The 16,891-nt window shown below is 37.3% G+C and overlaps 1 protein-coding gene across 2 annotated transcripts; it reads left to right on the plus strand.

Moving 5' to 3' along the window:
* The first annotated feature begins 105 nt into the window (after positions 1-105).
* Positions 106-16,750, plus strand: sema3h (sema domain, immunoglobulin domain (Ig), short basic domain, secreted, (semaphorin) 3H). 2 transcript variants are annotated; one of them, XM_043246801.1, is made up of 17 exons: positions 106-608; positions 4,337-4,491; positions 5,216-5,278; positions 5,395-5,514; positions 5,934-6,027; positions 6,125-6,244; positions 6,419-6,564; positions 7,418-7,532; positions 11,183-11,252; positions 12,439-12,583; positions 12,689-12,908; positions 13,015-13,103; positions 13,184-13,225; positions 13,574-13,731; positions 13,876-13,937; positions 14,433-14,575; positions 14,658-16,750. In XM_043246801.1, the coding sequence occupies exons 1-17, from the start codon at positions 509-511 to the stop codon at positions 15,072-15,074; spliced, it is 2,259 nt and encodes a 752-aa protein (XP_043102736.1). In that variant the 5' UTR covers positions 106-508; the 3' UTR covers positions 15,075-16,750. The 2 variants fall into 2 exon arrangements, with proteins under 2 accessions (XP_043102736.1, XP_043102737.1); XM_043246802.1 differs by having other exon boundaries at positions 13,577-13,731.
* Positions 16,751-16,891: the final 141 nt, after the last annotated feature.

Below are 16,891 nucleotides of genomic sequence, written 5' to 3' on the forward strand. Positions count from 1 at the left end.
TGAATCCTAAGAGAGAGTCACATTCAGCAGCTGTCTTATTCTTAAAAAAAGATATACACAGAGAGGGAGGGAGGGAGGGAGAGATGGATAGAAAGAAAGAGAGAGCGAGAGAGGGGTGGGCACAATTGGGACAGTTCCCTCCTTCCCAGCAGGGGAGTGTTTGAAAGAAAGGAGTGAATGATAAGAGACGGCTGAAGGAGAAGGAGAGAGATCAGAAAGAGTTAAAAGATGCAGAGGGCAAGACAATAAGAGAGTGAACAAAAACGAAGACAAATTCAGACAGCAATGTTATAAACACGGAAGACAGACCGAGGGAGGATTCTGCTGCACCGCTGACCTGAGCAGGATTACATTACACTGCACTGCACACACACTTACGCAGAGGTGCGTGATGCTGACATCAGGTGGACACCATTTGTGTGTGTTATATTTTTGAGCAGATCACTCAGAGAGGGAGAGTGTGTGTGTTTACTTCGAGCTAGAGTCGCATAGTGTGTGTGTGTCAGCCATGAGGAGGATGCTGGCTCTCTTCTGCTTAATTTCACTGGCAGCACCTCCAACGAACGCATGGAGACCATCACAACCACGACTGCACTTCCAGCACTCAGGTGAGGCTGCTCACTTTCCATTGACTTTTCTTTTTGATATTTAGGTGTTTTCAATCTCCTGTCCCTCGTAAGCCTTTCTACATTCAATATTTTAATTCGGACATGTTACACAATCACAATGTAACTGATTTCAGGTTGTATTAACTTTATAATATAATTTTAAATAAGTTCATGTAATTTTTTCATTGTGTTTAGGGAAAATACAGAATACAGTGTTACTTTGGTGGACAATTAAAGACTTATTAGAGTTATTCTGACTGCTTTTCTCTTGAGCTTTTTCCATGAGCTTTCTATTTGTAATACCTTCCTGCATCTTTTCTTTCAACTCAGAATAAATTATTTGGTATGTCTATTAAAATATTTCCCACATTGTGGATGATTTCAGATTTTGCTCTCCTCGTGGACCCAGAATCAGACAAACATTCTAGCTTTGGTCTATGCATAAACTCTTTCTCTCTTTTAACCCAGTTGTAGCTGTTGTTCGACAGCGGTGTAAGTGTGAAATTGTGTAGACTGATACTGGTAGTGTGTTTCTCCATGACCTAGAAAACCCTGCATGGATACATTCATTGGTTTGTCGCACCATTCTGCGTATCGGGGAGAGTATATGTTAGAGAAAACAGAGAGAGAGAGAGAATGTTTGTGTTTAGAAAGTTCGAGAGGGGTACATATCATAATTAATCCGTGTATATCTGTATGAATGTGTGTGTTGTGTTGACTTGGATCCCTTAATTACCCAATTAGCCTTTCATTCACACAGACTCCCAAAGGGTAGAGCATAAGTATGTGTTTGTGTAGGGGAGCGGCTGGTGGTTAATTATTGCACAGCTCATTTTGGCTTGATTTCCCTGATGAGATGATAGATGACAGCTCTTGGGTAGCACACACACACACACACACACACACACACACACACACACACACATACTAAGAATTTTGTGCCACTGGATACAAGTGGAATTAGATATCCATTATGTCCAGCAGATCGATAAAATGCATTTTCCAGCTGGTCGGTTTTGATTGGTCACTTTGCAGGTGATTGGCCTTCAGTAGGTGAGATTATAACTAACACGAGCATCAGTCAATTATCCACTCTAACCTCTGCCAAGTGAGCATGTCTGTGTGCATTTGAGCGCTATAATTATGATGCATACTCATATTCAGCCCAGGTCATAGGTCATGGTTAGTAGGTCTGACTTGTGGAGAGCTGAGAAATTCCAGAACACGGGATTGTGTTCACCAGTTTATTTTAGCTGTCTCTGTTGATGCATGATACTCGTGTTCTTCCGTTACAGACTTGTAGTCGCACCTGTTAACATTTCTACCACACACATAAAACATGCCAGCCGGTGGATTGAAAAGTAATAGCTGATAACTCAATTTGCACAGGAAGCGTGGAGTAGGCTAGCACTATGGGAAAAGTTTTTAAAAGTTCCTAAGAAAATACACCTTAACATATTTCTATCCACACTTGTAGTAAAAGAGGTGTGTGCTTGTGAACAGGTTTCAAATCCCGTTTTACACATTACACGTTACATTTAATGCCCATTTAAGTCTACTATTACTAAGTTAATCACAAGCTCTTGATTAAAATTTGTTTCAGATTCTTTTCAGAATCTCATTCAGTGAATGCATTATGTTAGTATTTTCTATAGTGTTTATAAATATTTAGAATTAGTTTACATTTTTATATATTTTTTTGCATTTAAAATTAGTTGTATAGTTGTATTAGTTATATTTTTATCTTTCGCCTTTCTTTAACATTCTTATTTTAGTTTTAATGTTACTAATTTTAATACTTATATTTAATTATAAAGGCAACATGTCAAATTTAATGTCTGGTATAAAATGAAGATTGCTAACAAATATAATTTCTACCATTTTAACCTGTACGTTGTTACTAGTGTACTCTTGCAATCATGTACTTGTTTATGTATAAGTTAGCTAATGTTTCTTAGCTGTGTCACACGCCACATATTTGCACAAATTGAGTAATTTCTCATCAGTCTCTCTCATGACTGAGGTAATCTAATGTTCAGATACACACTCACAGCTTGTCTGTGGTTAAATATACAGCACTAGGTCTCTATGTGGCTAAATATATCCTCAGCTGGTCATAGAATGATGGACAGAAGGTTTTGTGACTCACTTTGTGCTCGTGTGTGTGTGCAAGACTGGAAAATGACAGTTGTAGTTGTACTAATTGTGTAAGACCATCAAAATGTTTCACTGTTTGTTTAATTTAATTTATGGCTAAAAAGGTCAAGTGTCAAACTGATTAAGGTCTGGAGCTGGCAGGTTCCAGACCACCTAGTCATGAAATCCCCCTCACTTCCTGTTAAAAGCACTTGAGACAGGTGGAATACCAGGCCGAGTGATTTTAGCACATGCACACATACACACCCTTGTTACCACAGCAACTGCCCCTAAGAAAGGGGCAATGGTGCCACTAAGAAAGAGCTAGGAATGCATGTGTGAGGTTTCAGGCTGTGACAGATTGTGTGCATGTCCCTCATGACAGCTGAAACGCTTTAATGTGTGTGGGTGAGTGAGAGAATATTTTAATGATGAGTGATAAGCATTCATACCTATAGAACAACCAACATAATATTAATATTATTATTATTTATTTATTTATTTTGCTGTTTTTTTTTTTTTACTGTAATTAATTGATTTCCTATGATGGCATGTTTAACATTTTTGAGTTTATTCTATTCATCTCGTGTTATTTTATCGCTGTCTGTCTTATCGACTGTTCATATTTTTTAAACAGGTTATTCTGCCCAAAGGTGAGTCTGTCTGGTCCACATATGAGTTTATATGAGTTCATTGTGTTTAGGGAAAGTACAGAGTACAATGTTACTTTGGTGGAGAATTAAAGAAGACTAAAGTCATTCTGACTTGAGTCAATTATGTTACCATGATTCATTTAATGAATGTTCTATTGAAGCAACTGACTTTTCATTGACTTCTATTGCTTTTCTTTTGGGTTTTTTCCATGAACTTTTTATTTGTAATACCTTGCTGCATTTATTCTTTAAATGTATTTAAAGAAATAGTTCACCCACAAAAATAAACATTCATCATTTACTCATCCTCTTGTTGTTACAAACCCGTGGTTTGGCTTTATATCATCCATGGAGTACAAAGGAGATGTGGTTGCCTCTGGGGCTTTAAGTTTAAAAAAAAAAAGAATGCAAAAGTGAAATTTACATTCCATTATATTCCAAGTCATATGACAGATTTGTGTAAGAAAGAGAGGTCGAATTTAAGTCATTATTCTCTATCCTACCATGGATTTTTTAATTAATGGATCTGGATCATTGAGCCATTGAGTTTTAATTTATTCCACTGAATACTAATTTAAAATTCAGCCTGTTCCTCAAATAAAGCTATCATACAACTCCATAGCACATGAGTTATAGACCATTTTATGATATGGTAATTTTAAATCTCGACAGCCTCATTTATTTTAATTATATTGTAAAAACTGACCAAGATATTCCACAGAAATTCACCCTCTGTTGCATGGCAGAATTCAGTTTTTTTTCCGTTCCCATAAAAAACAATAAAGCTGAATTGCGTTTTCCTTATTGGACTGTCAGAAATAAAGATTTGTGATGGAAAACAGCAATGCTGCATATTCGCTGAATTCAGCCACGAGGGTCTACTCATAACTGAAATGTATGAAACAATCTGTTCACGTTCTTTCTGTCTCTCTGTCTTAGAGCTGGTGCGGAGCGGCAGGCTCATGTCTCTCTTGTTGCCTGCTGGGGATCTGAACTCTCTGCTGCCAGATGAAGATGGTCGTCGTCTATATATCGGCATGAAAAACCATCTGCTGTCCACCAGCTTGGATGATATTACTCAAACCCCCCGCAAGGCATGTACGAACCTTAAATAAGGGACATTCTGTCATTATGTTCTCTCTTTTGTATGTGTAACACAAAAGGAGAAGTTTAACAAAATATTAATGCTGCTCTTTTCCGTACAATGAAAGTGCGGGCTGTCTAATAAAAGCACTATAAACAGCCTGTATTTCACACATGATATGCCACTGGAATATATAAATAATATATAATATATAAATCTATTGAACTAATGCTGTTGTACTTTTATGGTATAGATCCCTTCATTATATGGAAGAAAGCAAGCTGAGGATAGTAAATAAGAAGAATTGTAGTTCACCCAAAAATGCTGTATTATCAAGAATGTTTTTACTTGCACATTCGTATCTTCTGAAATTTGTCCCAGGCTAAAAAACATTTTCAGTTCTCATTGATACTGAGACAAAAAGCCAACAATTTGGGTATGATTGGTTGTGTATGACAAACTTTTCTTGTATGAAGGACCTCAGGTGAGTGTATTTGGATAAGTTTGTGTAAGTATATGTGTGAGAGCCCATCCCTGCTTGTCTGCATAACTTGGTGCATATTCATAATGATTTCATCTGAGTAATGCCAGGGTGGCATTCAACTGTGATTCCTCACTTGTTACATGATGAAATATGCATCAACATTTAATATGACTGAAAGGAGCTTGTATGCACACTTGTGCAACAGATTAGATTCTCATCTGTGCATGTGTGTATGTGCGCTGTATTTCAGATATACTGGCCTGCAAGTCCGGATCGGATTCAGAACTGTATCATGGCTGGAAAAAACCAGCAGGTAATTTTTTTTTTATTTTATGAGACACAGCTTATTTAAACAGCTGTTCTTCGATTGTTTAATTGCAAAAAAATCAATTCAGTCCTCACTGTGATAGTTTCCTTTTTATGTCTCAGACGGACTGTGGAAACTTCCTGCGTGTGTTAGAGCTGTATAACCAAACACATCTTTATGCCTGTGGGACTGGAGCGTTCAACCCTCGCTGTGCCTTCATCCCCACCAACCTCTTCCTCAGGGTAAAGGACTACATTTCCCAGCATTCACCTCTTCTTGTTGTATAATGTAGTGTGCATGTCGCATGCATTAATAGACAGATTAAACAATTTTGTGACCAATTATATTGCTAATAAATAAATAGCTCAAATTAAAATCCAATAGTATAAGTAAATAATTAAAGTAAAATAGTAAATAATTGAACTATTCTTATGTAAGCAGACACATCCAAACAGAAATAAAAATTGTATTATTTATTCAAATAATTATAGATTTTTTATTAAAATTAAAAAGGTTTTACTCAGATCAAAAAAATATTTTATTGAAATAATTTAAATGTAATTTTAATATTTTAAGTCAAATAAAAAAAGTTTTAGTAGAATTCATTTGTATAAGCAAAAATGAACAATTTTAACTGTAAAAAATGTAATGGTAATTTCAGGCTGAGGAACAAATGCTGCAGTATGAAGACACCGAATCCGGTAAGGGAAAATGTCCTTATGACCCTCACCAGAGAACAGCTACCGCCATCATAGGTAAGACAGCATGTTTATAGTTTGTATGGAGTTTATCTGTTTGTGTAAGAACATGCCAGAGTAACTCTGATCGAAATCTTTATACATGTTTGTTCAGATGGAGAGCTGTACGCTGGCATCTCATCTGACTTTCTAAGTCATGACACTGCTTTTATTCGGAGTCTGGGGGAGCGACATGCCATTCGCACTGAACAATATGACTCTACATGGCTGCAAGGTGATATACGTGTGTGTACAACCCCACATACAAACTTACAAAAATACACTCACCAGGTTGGTTGGGTGCACTGTGCTCTATCAGTTAGACACAAGAAAATGCTACCATATTGTTTACACAATAACAGATGCATGTGTTAGTTAACCGTATTTTTGTCTCTCTCGCTCTCTCCAGGCGCTGAATTTGTGCATGTTGCAGCGATGTCAGAGAGTGATAATGAGGAGGATGATAAGGTCTACGTGTTCTTTACTGAGCGCGCACAGGAAGCAGAGGGGGCTGTTGGGAAGGTCCTCTATTCTAGAGTCGCCCGCGTCTGCAAGGTATCTAATAGTGTGTTCCTACGTGCCTAACCGCACTTGTGTGGCTCCTGTGCCTGTATGACCACCTCTGGGAATCTGATAGGATGTGCTGGGTGATATATCTCTGACTGTTCTTCTGGTGGATTTCTGTCTTATGAAATTGTAACAGAATTATGAAATATACATTACGGTTTTTATCAAAATGAAAAAGTGTTACATGCAGATCCAAACAGAAATGAAAATAAATGCAATATTAGTGAAATGTATTGATATTATTTTAAAAGTATTTTATTGCAATAAAAAAGTTTTTATACAGATACATTTATACAGAAGTAAAACAATATAGTGTTTTCTTGAAGTAAAATACACTTAATGTTTAGTGTTCCATTTTTAGTGTTCCAAGTGTTCTAAACAGAAGATACAAAACAGAAATAAAATGAAATATTATTTTATTAAAATTTCTGTCTGGTGGATTTTGTGTAGTTTTGATATCACAAAAAAAAGATAAGCTACAAAAAGTACTGTAGTGGCACCACGGTATAGGGATGATATCAGATGGTAATACATTTTGTGTATGTCATTGAATATAATGATTACCATTTTCATTTAATAGGGTATTTACATCTGCATCAAAGAACATGCCCAAAACACAGTATTAACCTAGTACATGTCTAAGAATCAAGGTATTAGCACAGTTTCTATCCAAAAACATGGTATTAGCAGGGCATATGTCCATAAAACTCTGCATTAGCATGGACATGTTCAAAAAAGCATGGTACAAAATGTGCAAAAAATAAGGCATTACTGTAGTTTGGTATGTACTGTGGTAATATGGTACTATATCAGTGTGTTTATCTATTTCTCTCTTTTTCAGAATGATATTGGTGGTCAACGTAGTTTGGTTCATAAATGGAGCACCTTTCAGAAAACTCGTATTATTTGCTCCGTACCAGGACTCGATGGCATACAGACACACTTTGACAAACTCGGTGAGTAATACACACCTTCAGATAAATGCCACACACACACACACACACATCACTCCCACCTTGTTACCTAATTAGCAAGGTTTAAGCAAATCTCTCAAACTAAATAAGGCTTTGAGATAACCTTGTACATTTTTTAGAATATAAATTATGCTGTTGATGCTGTGTGTGTGCCACATGCCCAAACTTCCCTGATTTATGGAACAAAGTTTATCAGTAGACTCACACACACACACACACACACACACACCACACACAGACTCAGACAGAAACCAGTTTCTTATCAATCAGTCTGTGTAAACAAAGACCTTGCACAGAATAAACAATTCTTGAATCCTCATTCTGACTAAGATTTACTATAGTCTCATACTCATACATCTATAAGATATACACGTTACAGCGCATACAGTACATGTTGAAATGTTCATCTCAGTTATCAGTGATGATTGCATTGAAGATAGCACGTCCCCTAAACTATTCCACCCAAATGTGATATAAAACAAGCAATAATCAGAAATCAAGAATGGGTTCCATATCTGGTTGCTACTTTATCAAATCAGCAAGCGGCTCTGAAAGGAACTATTCATTGTCCAGCGCCATGGCAATCTTTAAACAGCTGAGTTTATGTAATTTGTTTAACTCAGGGCATGTCCAGTTATGTTCAAGTTTTAGGGACTTGTGAAATGTGTTTATTTCTTAGTCTGCCAAAGTATTTAGAGCATCCAAAACTGCTTTGTTCTTATTGGTTAATACTTTAGTGTTTTACTTGTAACTGCAAAAATGTTCTGATTATTGTATAACGTAAGCACGCTGTGATGTGAATATGCATCTCATCTTAGCTGCCCTATGGTGGTAATCTATAAGAATTCTCTTCTCTGTCTTGTTTACTTTGTGCTCCATGGCCTCTAAACCACTACATCTCCTAAAATCTCCCCCTGCATCAGGGACCCTCATCTCGCCATAGTTATGATGGGCCAGACCACACTGCAGTCAGTGAATGTTAACCAGGAAAAGCGCAAGCTTATAGCTTGTATAAAGAAACATGCATAAACTGACAATATGATAGAAGATGAGAACTGCCAGTTTTCAGGAAGAGTAGCGTTAGAATTGTAAGGTAGTGAGAAATATGGAAGAGATAAAGCTTACGTCTTTAAGAAAAAATTGACTGGCGTGTGTTTTGGTATGCAAGATTGAAGGTGCTCCAGAATGCGTCACAGTCTGGTGTAAATAAGTTTAGATAATGTCTACGTTCGTGTGTGTGGTGATGATTCTGCCAGTTTCTGTGGCTGTGATTTTGAAGCTGAACTGAATTAGTGTTCGATATGTTTTGGATTTTAAATAATGTTCAGTTGATTCCCTGAGTTGGTGTGTTTGTTAGCTGAAATTGAGCTGGATTGGTTTTGAAGGCCTTGTGTTTATGTGTGTGTGTACGTTTACAGTACCTTTCAAAATGATTAGCTTAAGTGGTTTCTTCTACTTTTTTTAGTGATATGTAGTGCCAGTTTATCAGGAAAGGACAATTTTGTTGTCTTAGATTTGTTCTCTTGAAAACTGTGCTTTATCTGCAAATGTTTTGTGTAACATTCCAGTATTGTGCATAAGTTAAATTTGAATCTTTGGATGGAAACATCCAGAAATCATTAGAAATCACTTTAATGTGCTCTTGATGGAGATAGGGACAACTGATTTTTACATATATATTGTCTCTAAACATAGTTATATTATTAATAGAAAATGAGTACTTTAGAAAATTTTTCTTATGGTTATATAAAAATGTTGTGTCCCAAAGTGACCTGAGTTTACCCTTAAAGTTATATATTCTTGAAAAACATAGTAATAAATATATCTTAAAATGCGTGCGCAAGTGCATGTGCCATTTGTCTTGGTGGTCTGCTGAATGTTTTGAAGGCCACCAGTATGTGTGTGCATTTTCACGTCTACGGTGGCACCCCCATCCTGTTTCCACATAATCTACTGGCTACCTCGGGATGAGGATGAGGGAGGAGAGCAGAGAGCAGGAGAGTCGGAGGTTAGGAGGGATAAGGACAAATAGGGGCAGGATAGAGAAGTGTCAACAAGTGCAGGGCAGACAAAACTATCTGCCCTCAAGGAGAACAAAAGCTTTTGTTGGATGAAATTGACACAACTATAGCGTCCCTGCAAAAGTGAAAAAGAAGAAGAGCCAAGGAATAGGGGGTAGTGAAAACAATCCCAACGAGAGGGAGGAGGGGTGAGACAGAAATGAGGGATAGTAATGGGATTGAAAGAGAAAGAGGGAGTGTGAATGCTTAATTAAAGGGAATCTTTTGGTCTGCGTATAAAATATGAGGGGAAAACGGAGCGCCTGTGTTTATGTGTGCGGTTTTAGCCCAGGGCGGTGTGTAATAACGGTTGCAACCATTTTATAATACCGATCTAGTTTATGTTCCCAGTTTTTAACAGTTTACAAGAGTCAGTAAATCTATCTCAGGTTTCAAAAGCGTGTCCGCGGCAGCATGAATGTTTAACACCGTGGTTTCCAACTGGTGGGTTGTGCCCCATATCTTTTATTGTTTCGTCAAGAGCTGTGTGCTTGATCAAAGTCGTCAAGAGATTTTAATGTTTTCTTTTTTTATTCTCTTATACTTACGAATTCAAAAGAACAGTGCTAATTTGAAATAGAATTGTTTGTAAGATACTGTCACTTTTGTTGTGTCCTTGCTAAACACGTACATTCATTTCTTTTAAAACCCCGCTCTTGCATATTGTGCACATTGTAAAGTTCATGGTCATTTACATGTTACATTTTTGTTTACTATTATAGTTTTAAAAAACATTTCTTTATTATTTTGGGCCATCGCTTATTGTCTAATGGAAAATTCAAATCCAGTTGTGAACCATCTTGATGTGTGTGTGCTCGTGTGTGCATGTGTGTGTACTTTTCTATGCTACATTGCGAGGACCTGAAATTGTAAAAACCTTACTTTTTTTCACATTAAAAATATAAAAGTGATACAAGTTTATGGAATGTTCCCACAATTCACAGAAAAAAGACAAGCGTGTGTTTGATTTGATAAGGCATGTGATTATATCTGACATGGCTGGAATGCAGAAATGAACTAGCGTACCCCCAACAGCACTAGTTCATTGTGAAGATATAGGCGAATGTACACTTGGTATTTATCATGTTATGGGGACCAAATGTCCCCACAAGAATAGAAATACCAGTAAATTTGGCCTTGTGGGGACATTTTTAGGCCCCCGTGAGGAAACAAGCTCATAAAACATGCAGAATTATTTTTTGTGAAAATCTAAAAATACCAGTAGTATCCTATAAGGGGTAGGTTTTGGTGTAGAGTTGGTGTAGGACAATGACACATATTGTACAGTATAAAAACCATTACACTTATGGAGAGTCTCCATAATACATGGAAACACAAGGTGTGTGTGTGTGTGTGTTTGTGAGCAGAAATGAAACCACAAAAATGCTGCGTTACACACATTCGTTTGCATGTGAAAGAGAGTGTGACCACGTAAATATTCTTTTCATAAGTTTATACAGCCTTGAGAGGAAACTAGAGACCACACACACTCACTCTTTCTCAGTTGCACTGACTAAAGCCCACATAAAGCATGTTTAATATTCTAAAGCTGTTTTCTGTCTTTCTGTGTAGAGGATATTTTCATTCAGCATGGGAAGGATAAAAAGAACCCCCTCATCTATGGGCTCTTCACCACTACCAGGTGAGTCTTACAAACTGACCTGAAATTAGATTTTAAACATTTCACATTTGGAGACTAAAATCATAGCTGAACTAAGAGCAGACATTAAAAAGGAAATCTCTGTCATCATTTACTCAGCTTCAAGTCATTCCAAACTCATTTCACTTTCTTTATATAATATCGGTACTGCTTTTTCCATAATAAAACCCTGGATGGTGGCTAGGGACTGCCAAGCTTCATGAATGACAAAAATCACCATCATATCCACACGACCGATGTGTTATATTCTATTGTTATGTTCTAAAGTAAAGTAATAAACTAAGAAACTTTCAAGTCAAAATAAAAGTTTATAAAATAGCTTATCCAACAGTTATTTTATACATATATACATTTTAAATATATTATATTTACCTGCTCACAATATTCAGTTGTTGTATGGGTTCAGAAGTCACGTTACTACTTTAACGGTACGTTTATAACGCTGTTTTGTCACTTTTTCAGCTTGACGGCCTCTGTTCACCCTTCACTTTAATTGTATGGAAAAGAGCAACATGCACATTATGACAGTGTGTATGTGGTTAAGGGTGTGGATAAAAATTGCAGTATTACTGAGTCATACTTTCCAGCTGGCCTAAGATGACATTAATGGTGCACCCATGATGTTTAAAACACATTAGAAGTTGAACCAATTTTACATCAGCCATCTCAAATAGCATATTCCTTCATCTATCTTTGTGAAAGTGTGTGTGTGTGTGTGTGTGTGTCTGTCTAAGGTTTTGGAGAGGGTTGCACAGGGTGGAGTGCACAATGAAGTATGGATATAGAAAAAGCTGTAAGGAAAGAGTGACAGTGTTATTGCTCCCTGCTAAGCTGTTCCACTGAGTGTGTTAAATCTCTTAGAGATTCGTAAAGAATGTGGCTTTCACTGCAGACCCAGATTCAATTCAATTCAGATCAGGTGACGTTTTACCCTCACAGAGTCGCCGACTGGCTTCATGCTTGAACAGACGTGCCACTTTCATTTGTGTTTGGTCTTACTTGGGTTTATGTCTGGTCAAAAGCATGTAGGAGAAGTGAATAAGAGTATTTCTGTTGTAATTGTGATTGATCTCCATACATTGCTGAGTGATGCTGTGTATTTATATCTCTCGAGCAATAAATAATTAATGTTTCTATTTTTATGTGTGTTTGTTTCCTCTCTCAACAGCAATGTCTTGAATGGATCTGCTGTGTGTGTTTACCGCATGCAGGATATTATTAGAGCTTTTAAGGGAAATTTCCTTCATAGGGAGGGTCAACAGTACAAATGGACGGAATATACAGGCAGAGTTCCCTATCCTAGACCTGGCACAGTGAGTGTTTCCATACGATGAGTTTTTTTTTTCAGGTGAACTAGGCATTACAGCGGTATATTATCATTTTTGGACCATAATACTTAGCTTTCTGTCAATCTTCAGTGTCCCAGCAGCACATATGGAGGGTTCAAATCAACAAGGGAATATCCTGATGAGGTCATCTTTTTTAGCCGGACGCATCCTTTAATGCAGGAAGTTGTACGTCCTCTTGGAGGTCATCCTTTGCTCATCAGAGTGGGCGTGCCCTATAAACTGACCCGCCTCCTTGTGGACAGAGTGGAGGCGGTGGATGGACAATATGACGTGCTGTTTATTGGTACAGGTGTGTGTTTGTGATGAATATTACAATAAACAGATTTTTATTTTACAATAATCTGACATGTCAATTGAGTTTGTAAATATTGTGTGTATTATATGTGTGCATTCAGATTCGGGCTTGGTTCTGAAAGCTATTCACCTGCCAAAAGCCAACAGACAGAATCAGGAAATCACTCTGGAACAGCTTCAGGTTTTTAAGGTAAATTTTAATATTGCAGATTCATATGGATGGCCTTTGGTGCTTGAAATATTAACAGCTCATCTCCTGTCACTCAACAGAACAAGTCACCAATCACTGCCATGACGCTATCCAAGAAAAAGGTACCCCGTTCATCACTGAAAGCACATTTACACAAACATATACATGTAACATACACCAACACACTTTTATAAATCTTGTCGTCATGGCAACGCGAGAGGGTGGAAGATATTTCAAATGAAACTGTGAGTTTTCACACATTTGTTCCATGAAGCACTCGCTGGAAACTGAAGATGTGGGATGGAAAGAGCACTGTAATTCTGGAGCTGTATATGAGAATGTGGTTTAGATGTTTGCTTTCTGGCCCAGAAAAAAAAAAACGATAAACAGTATCACAGCCAATATCAATGTGCCTCTCTCTCTGTGTGTGTGTATGTGTGTGTGTGTGTGTGTGTGTGCTTTGCTTCCAGCAGTGGCTGTTTGCTGGATCAGCAGAGGGTGTGGTTCAGTTGGGTCTGTTCCACTGTGATTTGTATGGCCAAGCCTGCGCTGAATGCTGTCTCGCTAGAGACCCATATTGCACCTGGGATGGCCACTCTTGCAGCCCTTACATGCCAAATGCACGCAGGTGACATGCATCTCACACTTGTATGGACAGCTTGTTCGATAGACTCCATTACATCAGCATTTTCCTGTATACTGAAAGCAAAAAGTGTTGGTATTTGGGGTATCTGAAATAAATCTGATCTGAAACATTCCTTGCTGTCTGCAGAAGAAATATTCGTCAGGTTAATGATGACGGCAACCCGCTGAACCAGTGTGTCAGACAAGGAGGTAAGAGACAAAGGCAACCAGGAGTTTACTATTGCTAAACATTCTGCTACAGCACTGTCGGTTTTGTTTGTATTTATATTTTTATTTTTATTTTATTTCATTCATTGCTCATTAAATCTGGATTGAAACCGAAAGGTTGAATAAACCTTTGAATTAATGTAAAGTAATTAATTCAGTGCTTGTGCTGTGAAATGCATGTGTATGTGCACAGTACATTCAATTAAAAATCGAAATATTATTAATAATAATGTATTTATAATTTATGTAAAATCCCATGTGTTTGTCATATAATAATTCTAACTATAATATTATTATTATCATGTGAAAAATCCCACGTACATATGCATATACGCCAACAGAAAACTGTAATAATAATAATAATTGTTGTTGTTGTCATTGTTGTTATATTATTAAATTTAAATGTAATTAAAGCCCTAATTCTTTCATTTAATTTACATATTTAATTTGACATATTCTATTCACGCTGTTATTCAGCTGGTCTTCAGGTGGACGCAGAGGAGAAGACACAAGTTGTTGCCTTGGGTAATAGCACATACCTGGAGTGTCTACCCAAATCTCACCATGCCACAGTCACCTGGTTTAAAGACATCGGCGATAACAGCTTGGAGCAGCATAAGGTACATGCACACTCATGCATGCGCACTAAAGACATGATCAAATATTGAGATGTCTCTAAAATTTAAATCTTCTGTCTTCCAGGTCACATCTGGAGAGCAGCTGGTTGTCATTGACAGGGGCATCCTCATTCCCCGGGCTGAGCTCAATCACGGCGGCATTTATCATTGTCAGCTCGAAGAGCATGGATTCCGTTGGACAGCCGTCACCGTTCGTTTAATTGTGTGGAGCCCCACCCTGCACCCCACCCTTGTCTCCGCCCAGCCATGGTACCAAGATGTGATGGCACTGATCAACCATGGCAAACTGGAGCGACACTGCAAAGAACTCAGTCAGCGCCACAACAAGAAGGAATCAGGGAACCACAAGCATAACAAGCAGGACAGAAAGAGAGCGGACCGGCCCAGGCACAGAGGAGGGGGAGAGAAGGAGAAAGGAAAGGGGCGGAAGAACCGGAGCCGAATGCAGAGTTCAGCACAGAGGCTGCCGAGGAGCGCATAGACCCAATCACAGGTGTTTACAAAGCTGCTCGAAACAAAAGAATACGACAAAACATGCAATATACAGTATATACACAGTACATATACACAGCATCATAACAGCAGACATTTGCTTTGTTTCAAAACCTACTGAGCTGCCTGCATGCAGGTTTCAAAAAAATACATGCAAGATGGGGGATGACAAAAATTGTAGCACTGTTTCCTCAAAAATATTAATCAGCACAGCTGATTTCATAATTGATAGTAATAATAAATGTTCCTTGATAACACCATATCAGCATATTAGAATGATTTATGAAGGATCATGTGAAGACTGGAGTGCGTTTTAGAAAATATATTTAAATAGAAAACGTATATTTTAGGTATTTTACTGCATTTTGATTAACTAAATGCAGCCTTGGTGATCATAAGACATTATTTCTTACTGACCCTCAAACTTATTAACGGTATTATAATTTAAAACATATTATTTTACCATATATTTTGTCTATGTTAAGACATGCTAACTGAAAAATTCATTGCATGTCAAAAATATGTGTGTTATCCAGAATTGTAGAGTGTCAGATCTCCCAATGAGCTCAGTAACAAGTAGAATGCTGCCTATGTAGGCAGTGAGGCAGCTCACTGGGTTTTGAAACAAAGCTAGTATCTGAATCATATGAAGGATTGTCGCCAAGCATATTAAGAATGAACAGCTATAGGTGTGGTGAAAAAGAAGTGTTTACTTTAATATCAAAAACCAACTGATTATTTCAGGACTGTGTTAAGCACATTTGATAAATCTTTAAAAGCAAGGGAGTGTCCCCAAATTATCCTCTGTTGAATAAAAGATAAATCTTCCAAAGTTAGGGAGCATCTTAAAATGTTCTTTGTTTAAAAAGACTTCAGTGTTGATGGCACTTTTTCATCTGTACTGAAATGCATTGCCTTATTTATCTTTCATGGTATTTATTTTCCTTGTGTTTTTGTGCTTTTTTTGTTTATATTGTCTTGCATTTTAAGTGTAAAAATTGTACATGGTATTATTTCTTTTTAGTTTTTAAATACAGTGTAATTCTTTTTCTGATGTCACTCATTAAGACATTTATTTAAATAAATGAACGAAAGAATAAGTCCCAAAATGCAGCAGATCCTGCAGGATGATGAACGATGTGTTTCTCTGGGGATAGACGGAGACACAAAGGGTGTGTTATTTTACTGGACTGAAATGGCAGCTACTTTCTTCTGCACATGGACGATGCATGACTGCCAAGAGGTTTGGCACCCGCCCTGAAAGGCCTCCATTCAGAAGGATGGAAAACCAAAAAAATAAATGACGAAAAATGGATTTAAAGGCTTTAAAGTACTGTATAAACAGAGAGAAGAGGAACAAATTCAAATGCGGTCAGACCCAAACCACATGACAGAGACAGAAGCAGTGATCTGTGTATATGTTGGAGCAACTCTGTTCATCAGGAGACTCAAACAAAACTCAAATGTTGTTAACAGTCTTAAAATAAACAAAGAAAATGTAGAATAGATGTTGTCCTGTAAATCCTGCCCTCGATTCTTTAAACCTTGTGAATCGTGTGACTTTGTTTTACCTTTAACTGTAAATCTGGTTTTCATTAATGGACTTTCAACCTTGAATAAAGTGTTTTGGATGACTCTCATGAAATCGAGAGAATAAGAACGGAATTCAGGATCGCACTGTTTAATGTATTCCACTTTATAATAATAATATCATTCACATACTGCTTTATACAGTACCAAAAAAAGAGGCTGCATTAGTATTTATAATATGAACAGAAAACACTCTCACATGCACAAACATGAGCT

The sequence above is a fragment of the Puntigrus tetrazona genome, chromosome 8 (genome assembly GCF_018831695.1).
Source record: "Puntigrus tetrazona isolate hp1 chromosome 8, ASM1883169v1, whole genome shotgun sequence".
NCBI classification, from domain to species: Eukaryota; Metazoa; Chordata; class Actinopteri; order Cypriniformes; family Cyprinidae; genus Puntigrus; species Puntigrus tetrazona.